Raw genomic sequence first — 25211 nt, forward strand, 5'->3', positions numbered from 1 at the left:
GCGATCCTAGGGAGCGAGTTAAATGGAAAGTCACAATGGGGCTTAATACTGGACTATGGGCAAGTCAAGGGGTATTTCAGGTATTGGATAGTTATTTAGGTTATCGGGTTATGGGAATATATAATTGGTGATATATTTGAGGGTAGGAAGTCTAGGTGGGAATCTTGGTGAATTTTACCATTTTACCCTCGGGGGCGTTTCCGGCACTTCGACCCTCGGGATTGACTTAATTAACTAAGGTTAGACTAAGTAACATAGAAAAAAAAACCCAAACCGACCATTTTTGCTCCTTTCTTCCTTCTCTTTTACCTCTTAAGAAAACTGCTGAAAACTAAGGGGATTTAGCTGGGAATTTAGTGGTTTGGGCTGGATTCTTGAAGGATTAGTCGAGTGTCCAGCTAAGGAGTTCAATCAATAACTGAGGTAAGATATAAGCTTTGTGCATGGTGATTAATTTTGTGTTTTGGCTGGGTGTTAAAGTGTTTATTGTTTTGAAATTTAAGGACTGAATTGAAGCTGGAAAGCTTGGGTTTTAGCTCTGGAATTTTTTAGGGGCTTGGTTCGTCAATGGAGGTAAGCTTGAATCTATGATTTAATTGTTGAATTTTGGTGTTTCATAGCTAGTTTCTATGTTATTGAGTTTCTGGGTTTTAGAAATTAAAATGGGATTTTAATGAGTTTTTAAGCTAGGAGTGGGCCACGGCATGGGTTTCAAGGGCCGGGACCCTTAAGGGTATTTTTGGTCTTTTGGAGGTTTTAAGCGCGGGAACCTAACCTAGGGTGCTTGGGATCGATTCCACCACCATGTTTGGTGGAATTTGATGTCTCCGAAGCTAGAACTCCAACCAGAAATATTAATGCGATTATTAATGGTATTCCCTATTTTTGTTGTGTCTAGGTATTAAGCTAGGGCTCGGGAAGCGGATCATGCTCGAGAGGTGTCGCTCGCAATCAGTATACTTGAAAATTAAAGGTAAGAAAATTGCACCCGGTTGTGGATTTATTATGGGACTAAGGTTTCCCTGATCTGTATGCTCTATATAGGATGGTATTATGCCATGCAAATAGTAAACAAATGGCCTAAGAGTGTCGAAGTTTACATTAGTACACAAGGCACGGCTCGGCTACTGGTAGCTGAGGATAGCTTTTTATGCACTGAGCTTGGTTTAAGCGGGCCAGAGTCAGTGGGCTAAATCGAGGGTGCGACCTAAGGTGTCGACCCTGAATAATATGTGATTTGATTGTTGTTATTGGTTGGTGAATTAGCCGTACTATATAGTTGAGTGTCGATTAGCTGAATCTTTGATTGTATCTACGTGCTATGTGATTTATGTGATATGTTAAGTATATGATCATGCTTAAAGGGTTATTCAATTGTTATCATTGCTCGTTATATGATGTTATGTTTTCTTGCTGGGCCTTATAATGGATTTTGGATTTTGGTATAGGGGTAACGTGAAATTATAATGGATATTGGAGGAAAGAGACAGCTTGTTGCCCATCGTTTTGTTAAGTTGACTGAACAGAGCCCTTTTATATTCTCTTACAAGCTTGTTTGTCTTCGAAGAGAAAAGGTGAGGAAAATAGATAATTGTTTCGCTTGGAGTTGGAAAGCTTTTGCAACAAGAGATAACTCTATTAGGTATGTCATTATCTCTAAGTATCGTTTATATTTTTCTAGAAATGTTTAGTTTTTAGGAATTGCTTTGTACTTATTTTTGCAGAACATTGTAGGGCTTTGAATATTACATTGAAGTGAATGGGTTTAAAGAACTAACACTAAAGTGTATGTATGGGTTTTATGTCATTTCTTTTTTTTTCTGAGTGGCTTAACTTTTTTATTTTTTTTCCTTAAAAATGTTTTTATATTTAGTCCTTGTAGGAGAAGAGTAGGTTTATAAGTACTAGGTACAAGAACTATGTTGGTATGAAAGTTTTAAATGTTTTTCAGATTATTTTTAATTTCTATCGGGTCCCAAAATATGGTCGTGTTATTGTGATGCTTTCATATTCTCTACCCACTACCAGTTACCATTTTTAATAAAGAAAGACGCTTTAAAATTTGCATCTTCTCTTATAAAACCATTGAATACTTAATAGCTAACAAATCTTTTTTTAGTCACTCAAGTGAGTTCTCTCCCTTTCGGTAGCTTAGTGGTCAAATGGGTATATTCTTTCTTCTTTTATGTTCTTTCATAGTTTTTATATTTTAGTTTTTATGTGTTATTTTAGAATGGTGAAGTTTTTGGTAGGTGAATTTGAAGCTGTAGTGAGCATCGAACGAACAACACTCTTACGGTCGGGCTATCAACCATTGAGTGACCCATAAAGCTGTGTCTGCGAGGAGCAGCAGAAGGTTGTAATCTCATTGACAGGTAAAAAGAACCGCCTTTTCTATGAGTTTGTTTTTTAAAATAGAAATTGGATCATGTTACATTACGTTTCGTTAATCAAGTGTTTTGTAATATTGTGTTTGGTTTGGTTTGCTCTTTGCTGAAGTTTTTATATACATTAACATATTTTTAATCCATAAAACATTAAACTAGTATCTGTGTGCCTGTCTATGGTTATGTTTATATTGATTTTAAGTTTTGTTTTGTGCATCAATGTTATAAACATTTAGGATTCCGTTTTTGGTTGTGTTTAATTATTAGTATATCTGTATTGCTTTCCATCAAGTGATGGGTCTGTGTTTTTACTAAGAGGGTAGCACAGTTACTTTAATTAGCTAGCTATAATTTTGGGTATCAATTTATGAGTACATTGGGGGTTGGTTTGGGTGATTAATATAGATATAAGAAAAAATAAATATGTACGGTTCTATCTTGTGTTCTTTGATTGTGTATTGAGACAGTTGTTGAAGAAAAGGACTATTGTAAAAATAATCTGAATTATTAGTTAGTATTTTGCAGCTCATTAGTTAGTGTTTTACAGCTAATGTGTAATTAATGTAAATTAGTTTATACCTAGAATATACCTTGTGTACTCAACCTATTTAAAGGCTATTCCTTTAGAAATGAAAATAACAATCAAGAGTATATTTTTTCTACATGGTACAGAGAAAAAATTAGGAATTATTTTTTCATTTTTTCTCAGCCCTTTCTTAAAAAATATTAGGGTTTGGTACTCTTGAGGTCTTAGAAAACTATTTTGGAGTGAATTTCTATTCTTACCACCAACCCAGAGAATTTTCCTAGCCTTCGATCGATGCAACCCCAAAATCCAGTGCCCAATAGGGTCACATTTAAGCCTCATGCACTGCCTCCAGTCACTGCCTTCTCCGCCATGCACTGGCGCGTGTTGGCACGTGTGGCCTCTGACAACCATTTTTTTGGCGTCCTCTTCCTTGGCTTCCTTCATCTGTGGTTCTGCTACTCACCTCGACATGTTCTTGCGCTTTCCCTTGCTGTTTTTTTTTATTTAGTTTTTTTTATTCGGACCATTGAAAATCAACCATGGTCACTTCTCTAACAGACCCCAACACCACTTGGTACGCTATGATGGGTGCTCAACGTGACACATTCCCTTTCACCACAGATCATACTGCTCAACTACATAGGTTGCTCAAGTCGACTTCCACACTAGATCTGCACTCTCCAGGATTTTTATCCACTCCAAACACTTATGCTGCGTTTAATGCTTAAACTTTGCCTTGGATCATCGACTCCAGCGCAACTGACCACATGTCTGGTCAATCTCATCAGTTCATTACTTATAGTCCTCGTCCAGGTATTAGTAAAATAAAAATTGCTAATGGCTATCTATTAACTTTGGCTGGTAAAGGTACTGTTTCTATATCTCCTCTCCTTACTCTTAAAGATGTTCTCCATGTGCCAAATCTATCTTGTAATCTCCTCTCCATTAGAAAACATAACCTTGATCAAGGTTGTATTGCAAAATTTCCTACCTTACATTGTGATTTCTAGGAATTGTCCTCGGGGAAGACGATTGGAAGTGCAAGAGAATGTAGCGAGCTATACTACTTTGATGTTGACCCTTCATCTGCTCAAGGTAATGAAAGGTTGCATTCTGGTTATACTGCTTCTAATATTGATATTATGAGAACGCATTACCGATTAGGACATCCTAGTTTTCCCAACCTAAAAAATCTATTTTCTAGTCTGTTTTAAAAAAAAACACTTGAACATGTTCAAATGTGAAGTGCGTCAGCAAAACATACTCAAAGTGTTTTTCGTTCTAGTCCCTATAAGACATGTCATCCTTTCACTCTCATTCATTGTGACATGTAGGCGTCAACCCATGTTACAAATATCTCTAATGCTTGCTTGATGATATCCTTTATAGATGATCACACTCGTTTAACTTGGGTATTTCTTTTAAAAGACAAATATGATGCCACTGCCACTGTAACGCCCTGGGTAGCCAAGACGGTTACACTGTGTGTTTATAAAGGTGCAAGACTTGCTAATCAAGTCATTTAGTTAGAAATGTGTTATTGGAACTATAATTGAACTAGGGTTAAAAGATTTGGTCATAAAAGACACATTTCATTTAAATAAACATTTCACATATGGGATCCCAAAAGAAATAAAGTTTAAGGACATTTTACAAAATTCAAGGAAATATACAACTACTGGCCACTCTAAGGGCAAAATATACATTTTAGGTTCTCCTGTCCCTGTACCAATCGTCGTCTGTGGTGGCCGATCAGCTGAATATGTACATTCATCCCCAGAGATCTCCAACTTAGAACTAGTCCACCTTGGCCTTGCCTTTACCTGCACCACGTAGCACCTGTGAGCCAAGGCCCAGCAAGAAAACTATAATGCATAGCATAAGCGACAACCAACAGACAGATAATTCACAAATCATCAATCAAAAATACAATAGGTCACGTTGCTCGCATAAACAATGATACCAACCTACAAGCCAATAATAATTTATTCAGATAACAAACTCGTCACAGTCATCAGTTTAAAAAACAACAAACATATCTCACCAAAATCCAGGGTTGACGCCCTTAGGCCGCACCCTCTGATTATCCCATTGTCTCCGGCTCGCTTAGGTCGAGCTCAGTGATTATGTACTTCACCTCATCTACCAGTGGTCGAGCTGCGCCCTATGCACAAATATTGATTCCGGCACTCTTAGGCCGTTTATCACATTTCCCCATGGCATAATACCATCTCATGACATCACATAAAAATATAGGGAACTTTTTATCCCAACATAACCAAATAACCGGGTGCAGTTTCTTACCTTTGATTCTAAGTGCTTTGGTTAATTGAAACGTTCCTCGAGCATGATCCCGTCTAAGCCCTAGCGTACACCTAATCACAAATGTAACATAGAATCCTCATGAACATTCAATTCTGTAACCTAACCTTGGGAAGAACTAATTCCACCAAACGGGGTGGTGGAATCGACCTCCGAGCATCCAAGTCAAAAACCCTAACAAAATACCCAAAATCCACTTCTGGAGGCAGGGTAGCGCTACAGCACCACAAGCAGAGACAAAAATGCCCCTCTGAACCAAGCATAGCGTTGTAGCGCTTTAATGCTAGCACTACAACGCTACAGACAGCACCAACATCACCATGAGTTCTTCCTTCAGACCTAAACCCCACTTCAAATTAAGCCTACCATCCACTACATCTCATCCCACATGGCCCAACAACATCAAACTTGGCCACATGCATCATTAAGCACAGAAAAACAAGATTTGAGTTTGAAACCCAAGAACTTATCAGAAAAACCAGAAACAACCTAGAAACTCAAATGATCAAGTCCAGAATTGTTACCTTTAATGGAGAATTCGACCCTAGGTTGCCCTCTGCCTTTCCAGCCTTTAGCTCCTCAGTTCCCAAAGCTCAAATCCCTTAATTTCCTTCCAAAGTTCAAGTGCAGAAATCAATCTCATAAAAACACAGAAATCTCAAAAACAACCTCAAACCTTACCTTAATTTTATAATTAATTCCCGCTAACCCTCTTCAATTACTTCAAGGAGCTAAGTTCCATGACTTAGCTTAGACTCTTTCTGAGTTTACAACTTCAAATTCCACAAGAAATGGTGAGGAAGACAACCTATCGTGATAGAGAAAGAGAGAGGTCATGTACTCTGTTTTTCCTTCTTTCTTTCCTTCAACTTCTAAAACTTTCTACAGCTTGCACTAAGTATAAAAAGCAGTATGACCCTTATCCTTTTTCTAACTATCAAATGGCCATTTTGCCCTCCCATTAAAACCTAAACCTTTAAACATTTTAAGGGCATTTCGATCATTTGTTCCAAATTTATGATAATTCCTCAAGTGTCCCTAATAATTTCCGCTTAAATCCCATTGCCTGACTAATCACCAATTATTTTTCCCAATGTCAAATAGTCTCCAATATATTTTCCAAATTCCCAGAAATACCCCCAGGCTCCCCCGAGCCGGGTATAAATCCCCACCGTGACTATTTTGCTAAACCGCTTACTAGGATCGCCTCGAGTCTCCAGTTGCATATATATCCACATAATAATGTGGTCTCAACAATTTATCACAAACAATCACGCTTATGCCCTCAATGGGCCAAATTACAAATATACCCCTACAAGCAAAGTAGGGCTTACATGCATACTAATACTCATAATCATGCATCTCATATATCCATAAAATCATATAAGCATGCTTATCACATAGTCATGCATTTAACCATTTAAATCACACATTAACCAATTATGCCCTCCCGACACATTAATCAAGGCCCTTAAGTCTTATTAGTAATTTTGGCCGTTACAGCCACCTTAAAAAAATTTCATTCACTGATTAAAAATCAATTTCAAGCTAATCTCCAAGTTTTACACACTGATAATGTTACAAAAATTTTTAATTTAATCTTAGGTGATTATCTTATCTCTAATGGCATTGTCCATCAGAGTTCATGTGTTCTTACTCCCCAACAAAATGGGATTGCTGAAACGAAAAAATTGACATCTGTTAGAAGTTGCTAAGGCTCTAATGTTTACTACTTCTAATCCTAAGAATTTTTGTGAAAAATTTGTTTTGACAGCAACTTATTTAGTCGATAGAATGCCTTCTCGTGTCTTAAAATATTAATCTCCAATTTCTTCTCTTCTGAAGATTTTCCTTAGACTCACCTACTCTCAGATATTTCACTAAAAATGTTTGTTTGTATAGCCTATGTTCATGTTTTAGGACCTAATCATACCAAACTTGATCCTCGTTCTCAAAAGTGTATTTTCCTTGGGTATTCTTCCACCAAAAAGGGCTACAAGTGTTACAACCCTCTCACTTGTCAGCTTAGTGTCTCATCGTATGTCATATTCAATGAAGAGCAACCTTTTTATCCCAACACTTCGCTCCAGGGAGGGATTGTTACGAATACTCACTACTGGGATACTTATTTACCAATGATAGGACCTGAATTCAGTCCACCCACTGAGTCTAATCTCCCAATTAAGTCTGATCTGCCAATTGAGTCTAACTCTGTGCTAAATTCTAAACAAAACACTTATGAAATGGAAAAGACTGACCAAATAAATGCAAAAAAAAAAAAAGAGTTGTTGGTTTATACTAGATGATGGGACAAACATCAAGTAATACCGCCAACTACGGATCTCGTCTCCCATGAGTCTGAACCATTGACAAATCCCAATGCAAGTGATTCTTTGATTCCAATTTCATTTAATTATAATCCTAATTCGAGTGTGATAGAATCAGATTTGCACAATGCAAAAAAGGAAGAGGTCTATATGAAGATTCCTCCTAGTCTCGAAGGAAAATATGGAAAAGAAACAACATGTCACTTAAAGAAATCTCTCAATAGCTTGAAGAAGTCACCACGAGCATGGTTTGAGAGGTTCAATCAAGTGATCAAGAAGAAGCATGGGTACAAATAAGTTCAGTCAGATCATACTCTATTCTTCAAACATTGACAAGATGGTAAGATTGTAATTCTTATTATCTATGTTGATGATATGATTCCAACTGGAAATGAACTTAATTGAATGGAGGAGTTTAAAAGACTACTAGCCCAAGAATTTGAGGTAAAATATCTTGGTCAAATGAGATACTTTCTGGGTATGGAGTTTGCAAGAACCAAGCAGGGGATTTCTGTCTCCCAACGTATGTATGTTATTGATCTTCTCAAAGAGACTGGTATGCTCGGATGTAAACAATAGCCACACCAGTGGGACCCAAGGGGATGTACAAGAAGAAAGAAAAGGAGAAACCTGTAGACAAAGGGATGTATCAAAGACTAGTGGGAAAATTGATCTATTTGTCTCACACTAGACTTGACATTGCCTTTGCAGTTAGCTTGGTCAGTCAGAACATGGACAACCCTTTAAAAGAACACTTGGAGGCAGTTTACAAGGTATTACGGTATCTAAAGAAGACACCTAGAAAAGGTCTGTTGTTCAGAAAAAATGGAGAAAAAGGCATAGAAGCTTTCACTGATGTAGACTGGGTAGGTTCAATTGATGATAGAAGATCATTATTTGGATATTGTATCATGGAATGGGGAAACCTTGTTACTTGGAGAAGTAAGAAACAACATATTCTCTCAAGAAGCTGTGTTGAAGCTGATCTTAAAGCTCTTGCTCACAGGGTATGTGAATTGATCTGGATCAAACGAGTTCTTTGAGAACTATAACTTAAACGAGCGAATCATTTGAAACTATATAGCAACAATAAATAAGTTATTAATATAGCACACAATTCAGTTCATCATGATAGAACCAAACATGTGGAGGTGGACCGTCATTACATAAAAGAAAAATTGAAGAAAAAGAACTTTCTGTCGTTTATGTGCCAAGCAAACAACAAGTTATTGATTTGCTAACAAAAGGATTATCGAAAGAAAGCTCTGATGAGCAAGTGTGCAAGCTGGGCATGTGGGACTAGTATGCATTTGCTTGAGGGAGGGTGTAGAAATAATTTGAATCATTAGTTAGTGTTTTACAGCTCATTAGTTAGTGTTTTATAGCTAAGGAGTAATTGTAACGACCCAAATTCGCTATTAAGGCTTAAGGGCCTTGATTAGTGTGCCTGGAGGGCATATAGGGATTTATGTGTGACTTTAATGAGTAAAATGCATGGTTATGATTTATAGCATGTTATATGACTATTTGACTATTTGAGATGCATGACTATGTGTATTAGTATGCATGTAGGCCCTGATTGTGTTAGAAGTGCATAACTGTAATTTTGGCCATTTTGGGCATAACTGTATTGACATGTGCTGATTGTGAGACCACATTGTGATGTGGATGTACCTGTGATTTGTGACTCGAGACGATCTCAAAGAGAGCATATTAGCGGAAAAGTCCAGGCGAGAATTTATACCCAGCTCAGGGTGAGCCTGGGGTATAAATAAGAATCTGATGAGTATATTGGGGTCTATTTTTGTTGACTGTGATTTTAGCCAACGACGTAAGAACATCAACTACGACAAGCCTTCAAGAGAATAATAAACGACAACAGAAAGTTTTTATCAATGAAACTAAATAACACAAGATTTTATAGTGGTTCAGCCCCGATAATCGGTAATAGCCTAATCCACTTAGAGATTTTATTACTATATTCACACTCAAGATCAGATGAACAGTGTCAACTGAGTTTCTTCAGTGCAAAATATTCCAGAATATAAAAAGGGGTTCTCTCAGGGAAAAACACTTTCTCTCTCTAGAACACAGGTTAACTCTTAATTTTGCCAAAAGTCCTTTTACGATCCTCCCAACCCTCTATTTATAGACATGGGATTCTTAACTGATATCCCATTTAGATAGGGATATTTTATTATTCTCCTTATATTTATATTACAAAATAAATGTTTGAAATACAACTGATCCTAAATTCGAGTGAGGAGTGAGAGATTCCCGGATGCTTAGACCAATTCTCACTGAAGTTGTTTCGTGAAGTTTGACGTAGTCTCACATGCATGTTGATTACTCCTTCAAGCTTTTCCTGGGTCAAAGGTGGTATGTCCATGGCTCTCCTCGGACCAAAGGTCATGCAAGTTTGGCTCTCCTCGGACCAACGTGGTCCGAGGCCACTTCCTTTGCTCCTTACCTCGGTCAAGTCCGAGGTATACTCCTTCATTGTGTCCGATCGGACACAATGGTTTTCTTCTTGGCTTAAGGTGGTTCAAACCACCCTCTTTGGCATCTTACCTCGGTCAAGCCCGAGCCCATTTCCTTCAGTCAAGATCCGATCGGACCTTGCACTCTTCTTCTCGGACCAAGGTGGTCCGAGCCATCTTCTCATGCCATCTCCTCGGACCAAAATGGCCCAAGGCACCCCCCATAGGCATCATGTCCGATCGGACACAATACTCTTCTCCTAAAGACCAAAATGGTCCGAGCCTTCCTTGTTCAACCAAGGTCCAATCGGACCTTGCACTCTTCTCCTCGGACCAAGGTGGTCCGAGCCTACTTTCCTCCTCCTCCTCACCTTGTTCAAGCCCAAGCATACCTCTTCCATGACACATCCGATCGGCCATTACGTGGCTTTCCCTTTGACTAAAACTCAAGTCTTAGTCATTCTCCTCAGACACGTCCAAGCCACTACTTAGGAAACCTTTGAGAGGTTTACCTCGGACACACTCGAGCCAAAATTTTAAGAGGCTCCTTAAGCTTAGGTCCGATCGGACCTGTTGCTTTTATCGCTTTAACCAAAATCCAAATCTCTCCTTCAATCTTCTTGGACTTAGGCTTTAAATCAATTATTAGGGTCCTCAAACTGGGGTCTGAGCCAAGCAACCCTTAGACCAAATATTCTCTTCGGTCGGGTGTATTTGACTTGACTATCTATCCAACTTCTTAACTGATGTATTGGGCCATTGCTAAGCCAGATCACCCCACTAACTCATGCCATATGCCAATTTTATTGCCACATCATTCTTTTCAAATTTTTGGGATAACATTTGCCCCCCAAGTTTATTATATGATTCAGTCACGTAATAAAATTTTTCTCCAGCTGACGTCATTATAAAAAATAATAACTGTTCATCTTCATGCAGAAAACCCACGATCACTGCAAAAATCAACCCATGATCGTGGAGAGAAAAAATAGTCCCAGAATGCCAAAGGTCCAAAAGTAAATAAAAACCCACTTTTTTCCCTTTAAATATCCCCACACTACACTCTTTTCTTCGCCCATACAAAAATCACTCTCAAAAACCTCTCATCTTCTCTTTTGGCCGAAATCCCCAAGGATTTCTTCATCTTGCCGATTCCATAAGCTTCAAGGGGAGCTCTTCATCTTCAAGCAACCTTCAAGCAAACCCAAAGTCCTCCAACCTTGGGTAAGTCTTCTTCTCCATGCCTCTTATATTGTTATATATATTTTTTTTTATTTAGAAATTTTCTAAAAAAAAAAATCTGCCATGGCCGAACCCCCTAGCATTGCTTGTTCTTGAGATTCTTGTGAATGTTTTGTATAATGTGTTTGCTTGTTGTCTTAATGGTGTTTGTGGCATGGGAAACCCGAATTTACCCCTAATTTCATAGGAATTTCATGACAATTTGGCTATTTTGACATGAATATGAATATGGGTTTTGAGGGTTTTGATAGTGTAATGGGTTTCTAAGAACATGAAGAAAAACCTTTCATTTCTATCCTTTAATCTTGTTTTTTGCATGTGTGAATGAAGGAATGTGTTTAAACTAGGTATTTTAGGGCTTTGCCCATTTGATTTGGATTTGGGGTAGGCAAAGTGTGCAATTAGGGACTTTGTCTACATGATTTTGCCAAAAATTTCTGGGTATACGTGTGGTCCGATCGGACCACACTTTATTCTCCTTGGGAGCTCGCGTCCGATCGGAGACGGTGAGCTGTGGCTGAAGCTTGAGGTGTGCATCTCTTTTGAACGAGGTGAGAAGATTACTTCCGATCGGGCATTGGAAATTTTAGGCAATTGTGTGGTCCGATCAGACACACTTGCCTTCCTTTGCATTGAAGTGCCCAACCCTCTTGACAGCGAATTTTGAACCCCCCTAGACACCCATGCCCGATCGGACATGAAGTATTGCTGCTTGCTAGGAGTTTCGGAGGCACAAGGCATACCAGGCGGACATTCAGACCGTGGGTGCGCATCTTCTCCTCGGGCGTGCTACGTCCGATCGGACGTTTTTGGGACTTCACGTTGGGCTCGCGTGGTGGCAAGGTAGGACGTCTCCTTGGCCAGATTGTGTCCAACACACCTTGGCATTCGACCGAATGCAATAGGCTAGGTCACCCCCTAGAGCAAGCACATGGTCCGATCGGACCGTCTCCAAATTCCTGTGGCTCGTACGCCTTTTTGGTCATGCTTCCTTAATCGGTCTAGGCATCCGATCGGAGGCATAAGACCATTCCCTTGAGCCCAAAATGTGGTCCGATCGGACCACACCTAATTCCTTAGGCCTTGGCCTTCTTTCCTTCCAAATGCATAACCAACCTCTTAGCATGTTAACTTACACGCATAAGGAACTTAACCTTATAGGAAAACCTCAAAAATGCCCCCTTCTATAAACTTTAATAAGTTCAACACCCCAAGTACTTTTTAGGCACTCTTGAGCATTAAAATTATTTTTTCCATATGCGTTATATTTTTATAACTTAGACAAAATTTTCCAAGTATAAAAGTAACTCTTATTTTTGATGAATTTTTTCTGTATGGTTACTCACCTCCCCATTTTTTATTCATTTTTGTAGATGAATCGCTCTGACTATAGGGGAGGTGACAATGATACGGAAAAAATTCATCAAAAATCCAGTCAAGGGAGGCAAACTGAGGGACCGACTACACTTCCGCCATTGACTCCCTCTTCCCTTCCTCCTTCTACGAGCCTAACTCCTACTCACCAGGGTAGTTCGAGCGAGCTCTTTCGTGCTGTTAGTGACCTGGGCAAGGGACTTCTTGAGGATATTGGCCATGATGCATCAACGCTTCAAAGCCTAGACTCCTACCCTCGACTTAGTGTTGAAGTCGTCTTGATGAGAGGACTTGCTCAACTGATGAAGGTAAGTATTTTTCTCTTAGGACAATTTATTATTAGTATTTCTGCATGTAATAACCTTTTGTCTTCCATGCAGTCACTTGTTACCATTGGTCACGCTCAGCTTCGAGCCGTAGACTACAAGGAGTTGATCAAGGTGCTGAACGATCAACTGGTGGAGGCCAAATCCAAGCTGGAGCAAGCAGAGAGGACCGTAGTTGAACGGGACGAGTCTCTCAAGAAGATTTCTGATGAGAACCAGAAGCAGGCTCAAAACAACGCTTCCTTGACAACTCAATTGGAGAAGCAGTCCCTCGAGAACAAAGAGTTAGCTCGAGACAATGAGAGGTTAATCAGCGAGAACGAAGAGCTGAAACAAGAAAAGGAGCTTGACTTAATTCGCTTTGAGGAGGCCAGTTTCGACTGCTTTTATAATGTCTGGAAGCTGAATAAACCTCTTAATCTTTATTGTTTCTCCAAGGAGGCTCAGGCAGAGGAGCTTGCCAGATGTGAAGCAAGGGCCGCTAAAGAAGCTGCCAATCCTCCTGCACTTACCCCCGCCTCCTCTGCTTTATCATTCCGAGCGAGAGGGGCAGCTGATGCCGAGGAGGGAGTCGATCAACCCACTAGAGGAGCCTGCCAGTGAATCCCTCTCGTAGTTCATCATAGTTTACTTTACTTTGTATTTTGTTGCTCGAACTAGTGAGCTATTTTGACACTTAGCACTTTACTCTTTCTTTGTCGATAACTTTAAACTTTTAAGTTTTTATTGTACATAGCAAAGTTCTTAGATGCCTTTAGTTTCACATGAGTATTTAGTTTTTTAACTTAGAAATTTTTACCATTCCATAAGTCCATACTAAATATACTTCCTCATGCTCTTATTGCTCTAACTTTTTATGAGCATAAATTTTTTATTACACGAATATCCGTTTCTAACTTAAAATTTGAAAAATTCTAAGTTACTTAAGCTTTGTAAAACAAGTTAGCTTAATGGCTTTTTTTTATACTTCCAAGCTTACAAGTCAGCCCAAACAAATATATTTGCTCGTGTTCTTATTGCCTGTGTTGAAATACATATCAGTATACCCTATGTGCCCCCCAAGTGATTGAGGGTTGATAAATCCTTGATCACTTGCTACTTGACCGAATTTGTTCGAGTAGTTACTACTCGTGAAACACATAAAATATACTAACTATCTTAGTAGTTGATCACTACAAAAATATTATTTAAACGTTGGTCCTTCATATCATGATATCGACTAGTTGAACATTGTTCGGTATACATTTACACTTAGCTTTTAGAAGACTTGTTTTGTTTAAATCATTATGACAGTTGAACACTGCCAAGCAAAAATAATCAACACATATGCAAAATTTGTAGCAAGATGCGACCATGCTGCGCGTGGTCTCTTTTATTACTCGTAATAATAGGTGACAAAACGTGTCTAACAATGAGTTCTAAACAAAATAACATTGTTCAACATAGTGCGATTGGGTAGAAAATAACCAGTTCACAAACAAAAAACTTTAAATAACAAGTTAAGCACTTGATACAAAGCTACTACTCTGCAAGCAGTATTTACTGATAATATTTTCTCAAGTGCTCGCCATTCCAGTAGTTCCTGATCAGTTCTCCATTCAACCGAGCAAGCTTGTAGGTGCCGGGCGGTAAGACTTGCTCAATTTGATACGGTCCTTCCCAGTTTGATCCTAGCACACCAGCTGCTGGGTCTCTAACAAACACCTTCCTTAGGACCAAATCTCCGACCTGGAACTTTCGATCTCGCACTCTAGAATTGAAGTAGCGTGCTACTTTTTGCTGATGAGCCGCTACTCTGAGACTTGCCTCCTCTCTTCTTTCCTCGAGGAAGTCCAATGATTCTACTAATAACTGATGGTTCTCCTCTTGGTTGTACACGGTCCTTCAATGGGATGGTGGGTCTATCTCCACAGGTAACATGGCTTCATACCCATATGCCAAAGAGAATGGGGTATGACCAGTTGCCGTCCGAGTAGTAGTCCTATATGACCAAAGGACCTCTGGTAACTCTTCTGCCCAAGCGCCCTTAGCTTGCTCCAGACGCTTCTTTAGAGTGTCCTTCAACGTTTTGTTCACCGCTTCAACTTGCCCATTGGCTTGAGGATGGGCAACCGAGGAGAAACTTTTGGTGATGCCATGCCGAGTGCAAAAATCGGTAAATATGTCGCTGTCAAACTGGGTGCCATTGTCAGACACTATCTTCTTAGGCAGACCATAGCGACATATTATGTTTTTAACAACAAATTCCAACACTTTCTTCGATGTAATCGTGGCTAATGGCTCGGCCTAAGTCCATTTAGTAAAATAATCTACCGCGACCACTGCAAACTGCACTCCTCCTTTTCCTTTGGGTAACTTCCCGATCAGATCAATGCCCCACACTGCAAAAGGCCACGGACTTTGCATTTGCTTCAAAAGATTTGGGGGCGCTCTGGGCACTTTAGAAAATCTTTGGCATTTGTCACACTTTTTCACATATTCCATAGAGTCCTCGTTCATAGTAGGCCAGAAAAATCCTTGCCTCAAGATCTTTTTAGATAGACTCTGCCCCCCAGCATGATCTCCACAAAACCCCTCATGCACCTCAGCTAATAAGTTCTTTGACTGGTCGGGAGTTATGTACTTGAGTAGAGGTAAGGAGTATCCTCTCCTATACAACACTCCATCCACCATGGTGTATCTAGCAGCTTGCCTCATAACTTTCCTTGCTTCATTACGACCATCTGGGAGGGTCCCTTACTCAAGGTAAGCAATGATGGGAGTCATCCAGGTGTCGGCTATCGTAATCGGTATGGCTTCTTGTCAATCAATGCTCGGCTCCGCCAAGTATTCTACTGGTACTATATTCAGGGTTTCGGCATCCTTTGCACTAGCAAGTTTTGCTAGAGCATCGGTGTTGGAATTCTGCTCCCTTGGTACTAACTTGATGGTATACTCCTCGAACTGGGCTAGTAAATCTTTGGTTTTGTTTAAGTATGCCACCATGCGTAGGCCCCTTGCCTGGTATTCCCCCAATACTTGATAAACCATCAATTGGGAATCACTATTTATCTCCACCGACCGGGCACGTACATCTCTAGCCAGTCGCAAGCCTGCTAAGAGGGCCTCATACTCCGCTTCGTTGTTAGAAGCATTAAATCCGAATCTTAGTACACAATGAATTCGGTGCTTCTCTGGTGTGACTAGTATAATCCCAGCTCCTGAATGGTGCCTATTCGACGATCCATCAACGAAAAGTTGCCAAGTTGGAATTTCTTCTTTTAGCCCAGCAACACTCTCCTGCTGGTCAGGGACCTCAACGATTCTGGTACATTCAGCGATGAAATCTGCCAAAGCTTGACCTTTGATAGCAGTCCTTGGTTGGTACTTGATATCAAACTGGCCTAGCTCGACCGCCCATTTAAGTAGCCGACCAGACAACTCCGGCTTCTGTAAAACTTGGCGAAGAGGTTGGTCAGTAAGGACCTTGATGGGGTGTGCCTGAAAGTACGGCCGCAGTTTTTGTGACGCAAGTACCAAACAGTAAGCCAACTTTTCGATCATGGGGTATCGGGACTCCGCTCCTATCAAATGCTTGCTAACGTAATACACCAGGTGCTGCACCTTATCCTCCTCACGTACTAAGGCAGCACTAACAGCGTGTTCCGTGACTGCTAGGTACATAAATAGGTCCTCCCCATCAACTGGCTTAGAAAGAAAAGGAGGTCGAGCCAAATGCTCCTTTATCGCCTGGAAAGCTTGCTCACAGTCTGCGGTCCACTCAAACTTCTTGCCTCCTTTAAGCAGGTTAAAAAACGGTACGCACTTGTCCGTTGATTTCGAAACGAACCTGCTTAGAGCTGCAATCCGCCCAGTCAAACTTTGCACATCTTTTATTCTTATCGGAGACTTCATCTCTATGAGAGCCTTGATCTTCTCCAGGTTTGCCTCTATTCCTCGGGAGTTAACAATAAACCCAAGGAATTTTCCAGAACCCACTCCAAATGAACACTTGAGGGGGTTTAACTTCATGTTATACCTCCTCAATATTGCAAAGCACTCCTCTAAGTCTCCCACGTGCCCCTCAGATTCCTTTGACTTCACCAGCATATCGTCTATGTACACCTCCATGCTCTTGCCGATTAAGTCACAAAACATGCCATTCACCAAGCACTGGTAGGTAGCTCCTGCATTCTTCAATCCGAAGGGCATCACTCTATAGCAATACAACCCTATATCCGTTCGGAAGCTGGTATGCTCTTCATCAGGAGGATGCATGCTGATCTGATTGTACCCCGAATACGCGTCCATAAAGGAAAAAGTCTCGTGAACAGAGGTTGCATCTACCAACTGGTCTATTCTTGGTAAAGGAAACAAATCCTTCGGGCACGCTTTGTTTAGATCAGTAAAATCTACATAAGTCCTCCACTTTCCATTGGGTTTGGGCACCAAGACTGGGTTTGAAACCCAAGCCGGGTAGTATGCCTCTCTAATAAACCCGTTCTCCTTCAATCTCTCTACCTCCTCCTTAAGAGCCTTTGCTTGATCCTTGTCAAGCAACCTCCTCTTCTGCTGTACCGCTGGATATCTTTCATCCACGTTGAGCACGTGGCTGATCACAGTTGGTGAGATACCCACCATATCCTTGCGAGACCAGGCGAAGACATCTTGATTTCTTCGCAAGAATTCTATCAGGTGTACTCTCACCTCAGCTTTCAACTTCTTCCCAATCTTGACCCCTCTTGTCAGGTCATTCTCATCTATAGGGACCTCCTCTAACTCCTCGGACGGTCCCACATCACTCTCATAATACCCAAAGCGAGGATCATTATCTCTTCCCTCGCTTTGGGAAACACCCTATTTGGTGACTTCATCACCTGATGGGGTCTTCTGCTCTTTTAAACTAGGAGTGCTCTCCTGGCCACACTCCTCCAACATCTCTTCATCGTTCACTACTACAAGATTATGGTCTACATCCATCTCATCCACCTCCTCTCTTTCAACACATACAATCATGTTGTTCTCCTTGGCACCTTTCTTCGCCTTAGCTATCGAGGCATTATAGCACTCTCTAGCTTCCCTTTGGTCTCCTTGGACACAGCCTATGCCAGCGCTGGTCGGGAATTTCATAGATAGGTGCCAAATTGAAACTACTGCATGCAAGTTGGTGAGTAGTGGTCGACCAATAACCACATTGTAGGCAGACGGGCAGTCAACAATCAAAAACTCAGTCATCACGGTTTCATGCTTGGGGGCTTCCCCCGTGGTGACTGGTAATTTTATTGTCCCAGCTGGTGACAGTCCATCTCCAGTAAACCCGTAAATGACGTGAGAGCATGGCTTCAAGTCATTGATGGATAGCTTCATTTTTTCAAAAGAAGACTTATAAATAATGTTTACGGAGCTTCCCGTATCAACCAGACATCTTTTCACCTTCATATTAGCTATTTGGACTGTCACAACAAGGGGGTCATTGTGAGGATACCCCACGTGTTTAGCATCTTCTTCAATGAAAGTGAGGGACTCACTTTCGTACCTTGGGTTCTTGGATGGTCGCTCCTCCACTGTCATGACCTCGGAGGTGGATGCCGCACCCAACTCATGACGAAGGGTGCGAGCATACCTCTCTCTCACCTTGTTGCTATCCCCAGCAAGATGTGGTCCTCCACATAATGTATCTAGTGTGAAGTCCACAGGTTCAGGTTGCAAAGGTGGGGACCGTTGCCGCTTGAACCCAGGATTATTGCTGCTTCCCTCTCCCCGACCGGAGGAGAAACTCTATCTCATCCTTAAGGTGATTACACTCATTCGTGTCGTGACCATAGTCTCCATGGAAACGACAGAACTTGTTCTTATCCCTCTTACTCATTTCCTTCTTGATTGGTGGGGGTCTCCGGTAAGGGATCTCCTGATGGCTGGCTAGATAGATCTCCGTTCGGGTCGCCAAAAGAGTGGTGTAGTTGGTGAATCGAGGTTCATACTTCGTAGGCTTGTCATTCGATCCCGACTTAGCTTTTTTCTCATTGCGGCGGTCAGACCCGTTATTCCCACATTTCTTACTACCGCCTTGATCGTTTTCGCTATCCTTCGAAGTTTCATCTGACACACTTGGGTTGTTCAACCCGTTCTCTCCTTTCTCAATGGCGTCATCTAACTTCATGTACTTATCTGCCCGGTCTAAAAACTGCTGTAAAGTTGAAATTGGATGGCGGTGGATGCTGTCCCACAAAGGACTTCGATAAATAATACCGGAGGAGATTGCAACCATTTTCCCTTCATCTCCAACTGCGGTAGCCCAATTGGCTTCTCTCATAAACCTTTGAATGTAGTTCTTGAGAGACTCATCTTTACCCTGCCTAATGTCCACTAAGTGGTTGGCATAAACAGGAGGGGTTCGGGCAGTATTGAACTGCCTGCAGAACTCCTTCCTAAAGCTCTCCCAAGAGGTGATGGAGTCGGGTTTGAACTTCCAGTACCACTCCTGGGCAGTGTCTGACAAGGTGGTGGGGAAGACTCTGCAGCGGTAGTCATCACTCAGCCCAAGCAACTCCATCTCATCTTCGAACTTCCCAACGTGTCTTACTGGGTCTGCCTTTTCTGTATAAACTGGCAATACCGGTGCTTTGTATTTCCTTGGTGGTTGGGCTGCTCTTATTCTAGCACAAAAATGGCTACCACTTCTGTGGTCTACTGGATCAATAACTGGTTGTTTTGACAAACTTTGGATTGCCGCCGTTAAAGCATCAAGCTGGGCTTGGATGCCCGGGGACACTGCTGGGGACGCACTCTCGGGACCGTTTGGTCGGGTACTCCTATCCGGCGTATCAACATCGAGTATTTCTACTCGGCTGGTAGGACGGATTGGCTCCTGCCCTTCGACCGGAACGGTCCTCCTTCTATCATCAATGACGTCCCTTAGGTCCTTCTGAGCAATGTTCTTTCCCAACCGGTCGAACACCGTACTCCGAGTCTTCTCGGAAGGTCTACTAGGTGGAGCGTGCTGTTTGCCATTACGCTGGTTGGGATGCCGTGGTGGCTTCCCCGTTTGAGCCAGTTGATCCTCTCCTCCTCGTCGGTTATTATTCTTCTCCTTCGACTGGTTGGTGTGGTAACTGTTAGCTTCATCACGCCCATGTTCATCTTTGAAGTGGGAAGTCTCCTTGCCACGAGGAGAATTGTTGTGCCCCTGCTCAGAAGGTGTTTTCTTGCTGCCTGACTTATGACTTCCTGACCTGGAAGTCTCCGATCTGGGGCTCTTTGAGGGGGTCTTGGAGTTCCCTCTCTGGGTTGAGGCAGTGCGCGATCGGACTCCCTCTTCCTCATGACCAGGTGGGTTACCACCATTCCTGCCTGGCCTATCAGTTTTCTTATGACCAGCCTCTGTGGTCCTTGCCTCTGGGGTGGGTGTCACCCCAGGCACAGCTTGAGCATTGGCTCGGGTCAATTGCGTAGCTACCTCCAGAGCAAGTGCAGCTTCGCGATGTCGCCTGTCGGCCTCCTCTTGCTGTCGACGGATCTCCTCGCTCCTAGCGTCCATCTCTCGTCTCTGCTTGGCCATTTCCTCAGCAAAGGCCTCTTGCCTAGCACTGAACTAGGCCAACTCCTCCTGGAACGCGCTCATGGTTTCCTGGAGCTCCTCAACTTCAGGAGCTACATCCTCAAGCACGACCCTGGGCTCATTCTCACGATCTTGAACGCTGGGGCCTTCCGATCTTGCATGTTCCCTGGAGGTGCTTGCCCTCTTGGAGGTCGCGGTGGTGTTCTTAGGTGCCATATTTCTTCAGGGACTGTTTGTCTCCTCTTCAGGCTCTCAATGAAAGCACCAAAATGTTGACTGTGATTTTAGCCAACGACGTAAGAACGTCAACTACGACAAGCCTTCAAGAGAATAATAAACGACAACAGACAGTTTTTATCAATGAAAGTAAATAACACGAGATTTTATAGTGGTTCAGCCCCGATAATCGGTAATAGCCTAATCCACTTAGAGATTTTATTACTGTATTCACACTCAAGATCAGATGAACAATGTCAACTGAGTTTCTTCAGTGCAAAATATTCCAGAATATAAAAAGGGGTTCTCTCAGGGAAAAACACTTTCTCTCTCTAGAACACAGGTTAACTCTTAATTTTGCCAAAAGTCCTTTTAAGATCCTCCCAACCCTATATTTATAGACATGGGATTCTTAACTGATATCCCCTTTAGATAGGGATATTTTATTATTCACCTTATATTTATATTACAAAATAAATGTTTGAAATACAACTGATCCTAAATTCGAGTGAGGAGTGAGATATTCCCGGATGCTTAGACCAATTCTCACTGAAGTCGTTTCGGGAAGTTTGACGTAGTCTCACATGCATGTTGATTACTCCTTCAAGCTTTTCGTGAGTCAAAGGTGGTATGTGCATGGCTCTCCACGGACCAAAGGTCATGCAAGTTTGGCTCTCCTCGGACCAAGGTGGTCCGAGGCCACTTCCTTTGCTCCTTACCTCGGGCAAGTCCGAGGTATACTCCTTCATTGTGTCCGATCGGACACAATGGTTTTCTTCTTGGCTTAAGGTGGTTCAAACCATCCTCTTTGGCATCTTACCTCGGTCAAGCCCGAGCCCATTTCCTTCAGTCAAGGTCCGATCGGACCTTGTACTCTTCTCCTCAGACCAAGGTGGTCCGAGCCATCTTCTGATGCCATCTCCTCGGACCAAAATGGCCCAAGGCACACCCCATAGGCATCATGTCCGATCGGACACAATTCTCTTCTCCTTGGACCAAAATGGTCCGAGCCTTCCTTGTTCAACCAAGGTCCGATCGGACCTTGCACTCTTCTCCTCGGACCAAGGTGGTCCGAGCCTACTTTCCTCCTCCTTCTCACCTTGTTCAAGCCAAAGCATACCTCTTCCATGACACATCCGATCGGCCATTACGTGGCTTTCCCTTTGACTAAAACTCAAGTCTTAGTCATTCTCCTCAGACACGTCCAAGCCACTACTTAGGAAACCTTTGAGAGGTTTACCTCGGACACACTCGAGCCAAAATTTTAAGAGGCTCCTTAAGTTTAGGTCCGATCGGACCTGTTGCTTTTATCCCTTGAACCAAAATCCAAATCTCTCCTTCAATCTTCTTGGACTTAGGCTTTAAATCAATTATTAGGGTCCTCAAACTGGGGTCTGAGCCAAGCAACCCTTAGACCAAATATTCTCTTCGGTCGGGTGTATTTGACTTGACTATCTATCCAACTTCTTAACTGATGTATTGGGCCATTGCTAAGCCAGATCACCCCACTAACTCATGCCATGTGCCAATTTTATTGCCACATCATTCTTTTCAAATTTTTGGGATAACAATTTTGATATCGAGGAATATTATTTGGTGATTTATCAGGTATTGGGAAGCAACGAGAAAATATTAGAGACACTTGAGGAATTAGCGGGAATTGGGTAAAATGACTAAAATGGCCCTACATGGACAAAAAGGTTTAGAATTAGTAGGGAGGGCATTTTGGTCAATTGGCTTCCTAGAGATGAGTTTATTGGGGCTTTATATACTTAGTGGGATTGTTAGAGAGAGTGAGAAGGCTGTGGAAAAGAAAGAAAAAGAAAAGAGAGAAAAACAGAGGGGTTTTTCCAAAAGGGGCGGTTTGTGGTTATCCCACCATTTCTCTTCAAATTTATTGGAGCAAAGCTCAGTGGAGAGCTAGGATAGGCTGAGCATCAAGGATCCTAAGTTTGACTTGAAGATTTGGCAAGGGATTAGCAAGAACACATCAACTTTTGAGGTAAGTTTTTTAGGGTTTTCAGTTTTTGGGTTTGGCTGGTTTAAGTTGTGTAATTAAGCTGAATGATGGGAACTTTAGGGGAATTTATGGGCAAGCTAAGGAGGTCTAGGAATTGAATCAAGGTCGGAATTGCATCAACGGTATGAATTCTAAGCCTATAACTTTGATGTTTGACTGAATTTCTGGGTTTAGGGTTAATCATGGTAAATTTTGAGATTTGGGATGAATGTGATTGGGTTTTGAGGTTTTGGGGTGCTTGGGATGAGTGGAGAGTGTTTATAAGCTTGATTTTGAGTTGAGATTGGCTCAAAGAAATCGCAGAAAAAGAAGTTGAGAGTTGCCTGCCTGCAACTAGCGCTACAGCGCTAGTCTTTGGGCGCTGTAGCGCTAGGCCCTGTTTCTGGGTGGTGCAGTTCTGCTTGTAGCGCTATAGCGCCCTCTTTTGAGTGCTGTAGCGCTACCCTGTTCCCAGAAAGGGGTTTTCGGGTTATTTTTAAGAGATTTTGACCTAGGGTTCGAGGTTCGATTCTACCATCATGTTTTGTGGATCTAGGACTTCCCGTGGGGCTCGGGATTGGTCCCGAGGCTAGGTTTTCAGACTTGAGGTTCGGTGATGACTTTGACCTATGGCTGTGTTTAGGTGTGCGCTAGGGCTTGAGTGGGATCGTGCTCAAGGAGTCAAGTGATGAGAGCTATCAAATTGATAGGTAAGAATACTATAGCACCCGTAGGACAGGGCATGGGCCCATAGTGTGATTGCAGGGCACGACCCTATATTGCATTACATGTTAGGGTGTAGACTTAATTGAATTGATATCAGGGCACGACCCTATATTGCATTACATGTTAGGGTACAGACTTAATTGAATTGATATCAGGGCACGACCCTATATTGCATTACATGTTAAGGTGCAGACTTAATTGAATTGATATATGTTTGAATGTTATTTCAATTATGCTATTTGTGATTATAGTAAGAATGAATGGAAAAGGAGCCGGGAACGGCAACGGAGCCGGGAACGGCAAAAGAGCCGAAATGGCAAGGAGCCGAGAACGGCAAGGGAGCCGAGAACGGGGAAGGGCCGAGAACGGCAGCTGGGCTAGAAGTAACACTTAGCACGCGAAGTGCTTGTAGACAGGGTGGAACCCCAATGGATACAGGGGATATCCTTACGGTGAGGACCGAGACCCCAGGCTTAGGTAATGCCTCTGGGACGGCATGGCCGTGTTTGTTTAGTTTGATGGAATATTTGTTTATCTATGGATAATCTGATATGTTAACTATATAATTCGCATATGTTTTATACTGTATGAGTTTTCTTGCTGGGCTTCGGCTCACGAGTGCTCTGTGTTGCAGGTAAGGGCAAAGATTGAGTCAACCAGCCATGAGTACAGAGAGCGTGAAGCGATGCGTACATGTTTGGCCTGCCCGACTGGTTTGGTTGGGGGTTTATTTGAGAAATGGCTGTAATAATCTGTGATTTTAATAATTAATCGACTGTAAACTTATTTTAAGTTGTAAATAGTTTTCAAACCTTATTTTGGGATCCCAAATGTTAAATACTAGAAGTTTTCAATGAAACAACGCATTTTTAAAGATTATAGCCTTAACTTTTGCTTAGTCACACTTTTGTTTTAAAAACCTCGGTTAGCGAGTTCATTGCACATTTTTCGTTTTAAAACTCACTTAGTAACGGCTCTAAGGAGGTAGGGCATTACAGAAATTAATCTAAATTAGTTTACACCTACAATATACCTTTTGTACTCAGCCTATTTAAAGGCTATTCCTTTAAAAATAAAAATAACAATCAAGAGTATATTTTTCTACAACTATTAAGCCAAAGAGGGGACGAGTCGCAAAAAAGGAGGACAAAAGTACCAAACAACAAGGAGATGGTGGACATTTTAGTAATTTTTTTTAATAATTTTTTTGTATAATTTTATAAGGTACTATAATGTTTTGGTATGTGCATTTCAGGGATTCAAAGTTGCAAGCCATAAAAAGGGAAAGAATTGTAATGGAGGCTTTACTTAGGGAGTAGAAGTGTCTTTATAATCTATCAGCATGTTATCATATAGTTGGTAGTTGTATATTATTGTGTGCAGGAGTTAATAATTATAGATTTTTTTGTGGTTTTGTTTTATCAACCCTTTGATGCAAAAGGAACTTGGGCTAAAGTGGAAGGTAGCTATGAATAATTCCTTAAACAGCTAGCCTATGAGGAAGAGAAATATGGAAACATCATATTTAAAAGAAGGTGTAGAGGAGGATGAGTTCGATGAAGATGATGGGGTTAAGGTGGATTCAAAGGAAATTGTCACTCGATGTGCTTTGGAAAGTGTGTCTCACATTGTAGTTAAAATGTTTGAGGAACAATAGATTTTGGTGAGAGCTACTGGGTTTGGAGCTTATTTGAGGCTTGATTTTTCTAGCATATACTCTTCCCTAGTTTAGTCATTGGTCAAGAG

General features: G+C 41.6%; 1 protein-coding gene across 1 annotated transcript; it reads left to right on the forward strand.

Moving 5' to 3' along the window:
• Nucleotides 1-8045: 8045 nt before the first annotated feature.
• LOC133799873 (secreted RxLR effector protein 161-like) lies at nucleotides 8046-24777 on the forward strand. The gene is made up of 3 exons (XM_062237860.1): nucleotides 8046-8121; nucleotides 8277-8572; nucleotides 24721-24777. The coding sequence occupies exons 1-3, from the start codon at nucleotides 8046-8048 to the stop codon at nucleotides 24775-24777; spliced, it is 429 nt and encodes a 142-aa protein (XP_062093844.1).
• The last annotated feature ends 434 nt before the right edge of the window (nucleotides 24778-25211 follow it).

This window comes from Humulus lupulus, chromosome 9 (genome assembly GCF_963169125.1).
Source record: "Humulus lupulus chromosome 9, drHumLupu1.1, whole genome shotgun sequence".
In the NCBI taxonomy this organism is placed as follows: Eukaryota; Viridiplantae; Streptophyta; class Magnoliopsida; order Rosales; family Cannabaceae; genus Humulus; species Humulus lupulus.

Coding starts and splice junctions, on each gene's coding strand:
- LOC133799873 (XM_062237860.1), top strand. CDS start 8,046: ATGGAGTTTGCAAGAACCAAGCAGGGGATTTCTGTCTCCCAACGTATG. Junction 8,122..8,276: donor TGATCTTCTCAAAGAGACTG/GTATGCTCGGAT, acceptor TTGCCTTTGCAG/TTAGCTTGGTCAGTCAGAAC. Junction 8,573..24,720: donor TTAAAGCTCTTGCTCACAGG/GTATGTGAATTG, acceptor TGTGCATTTCAG/GGATTCAAAGTTGCAAGCCA.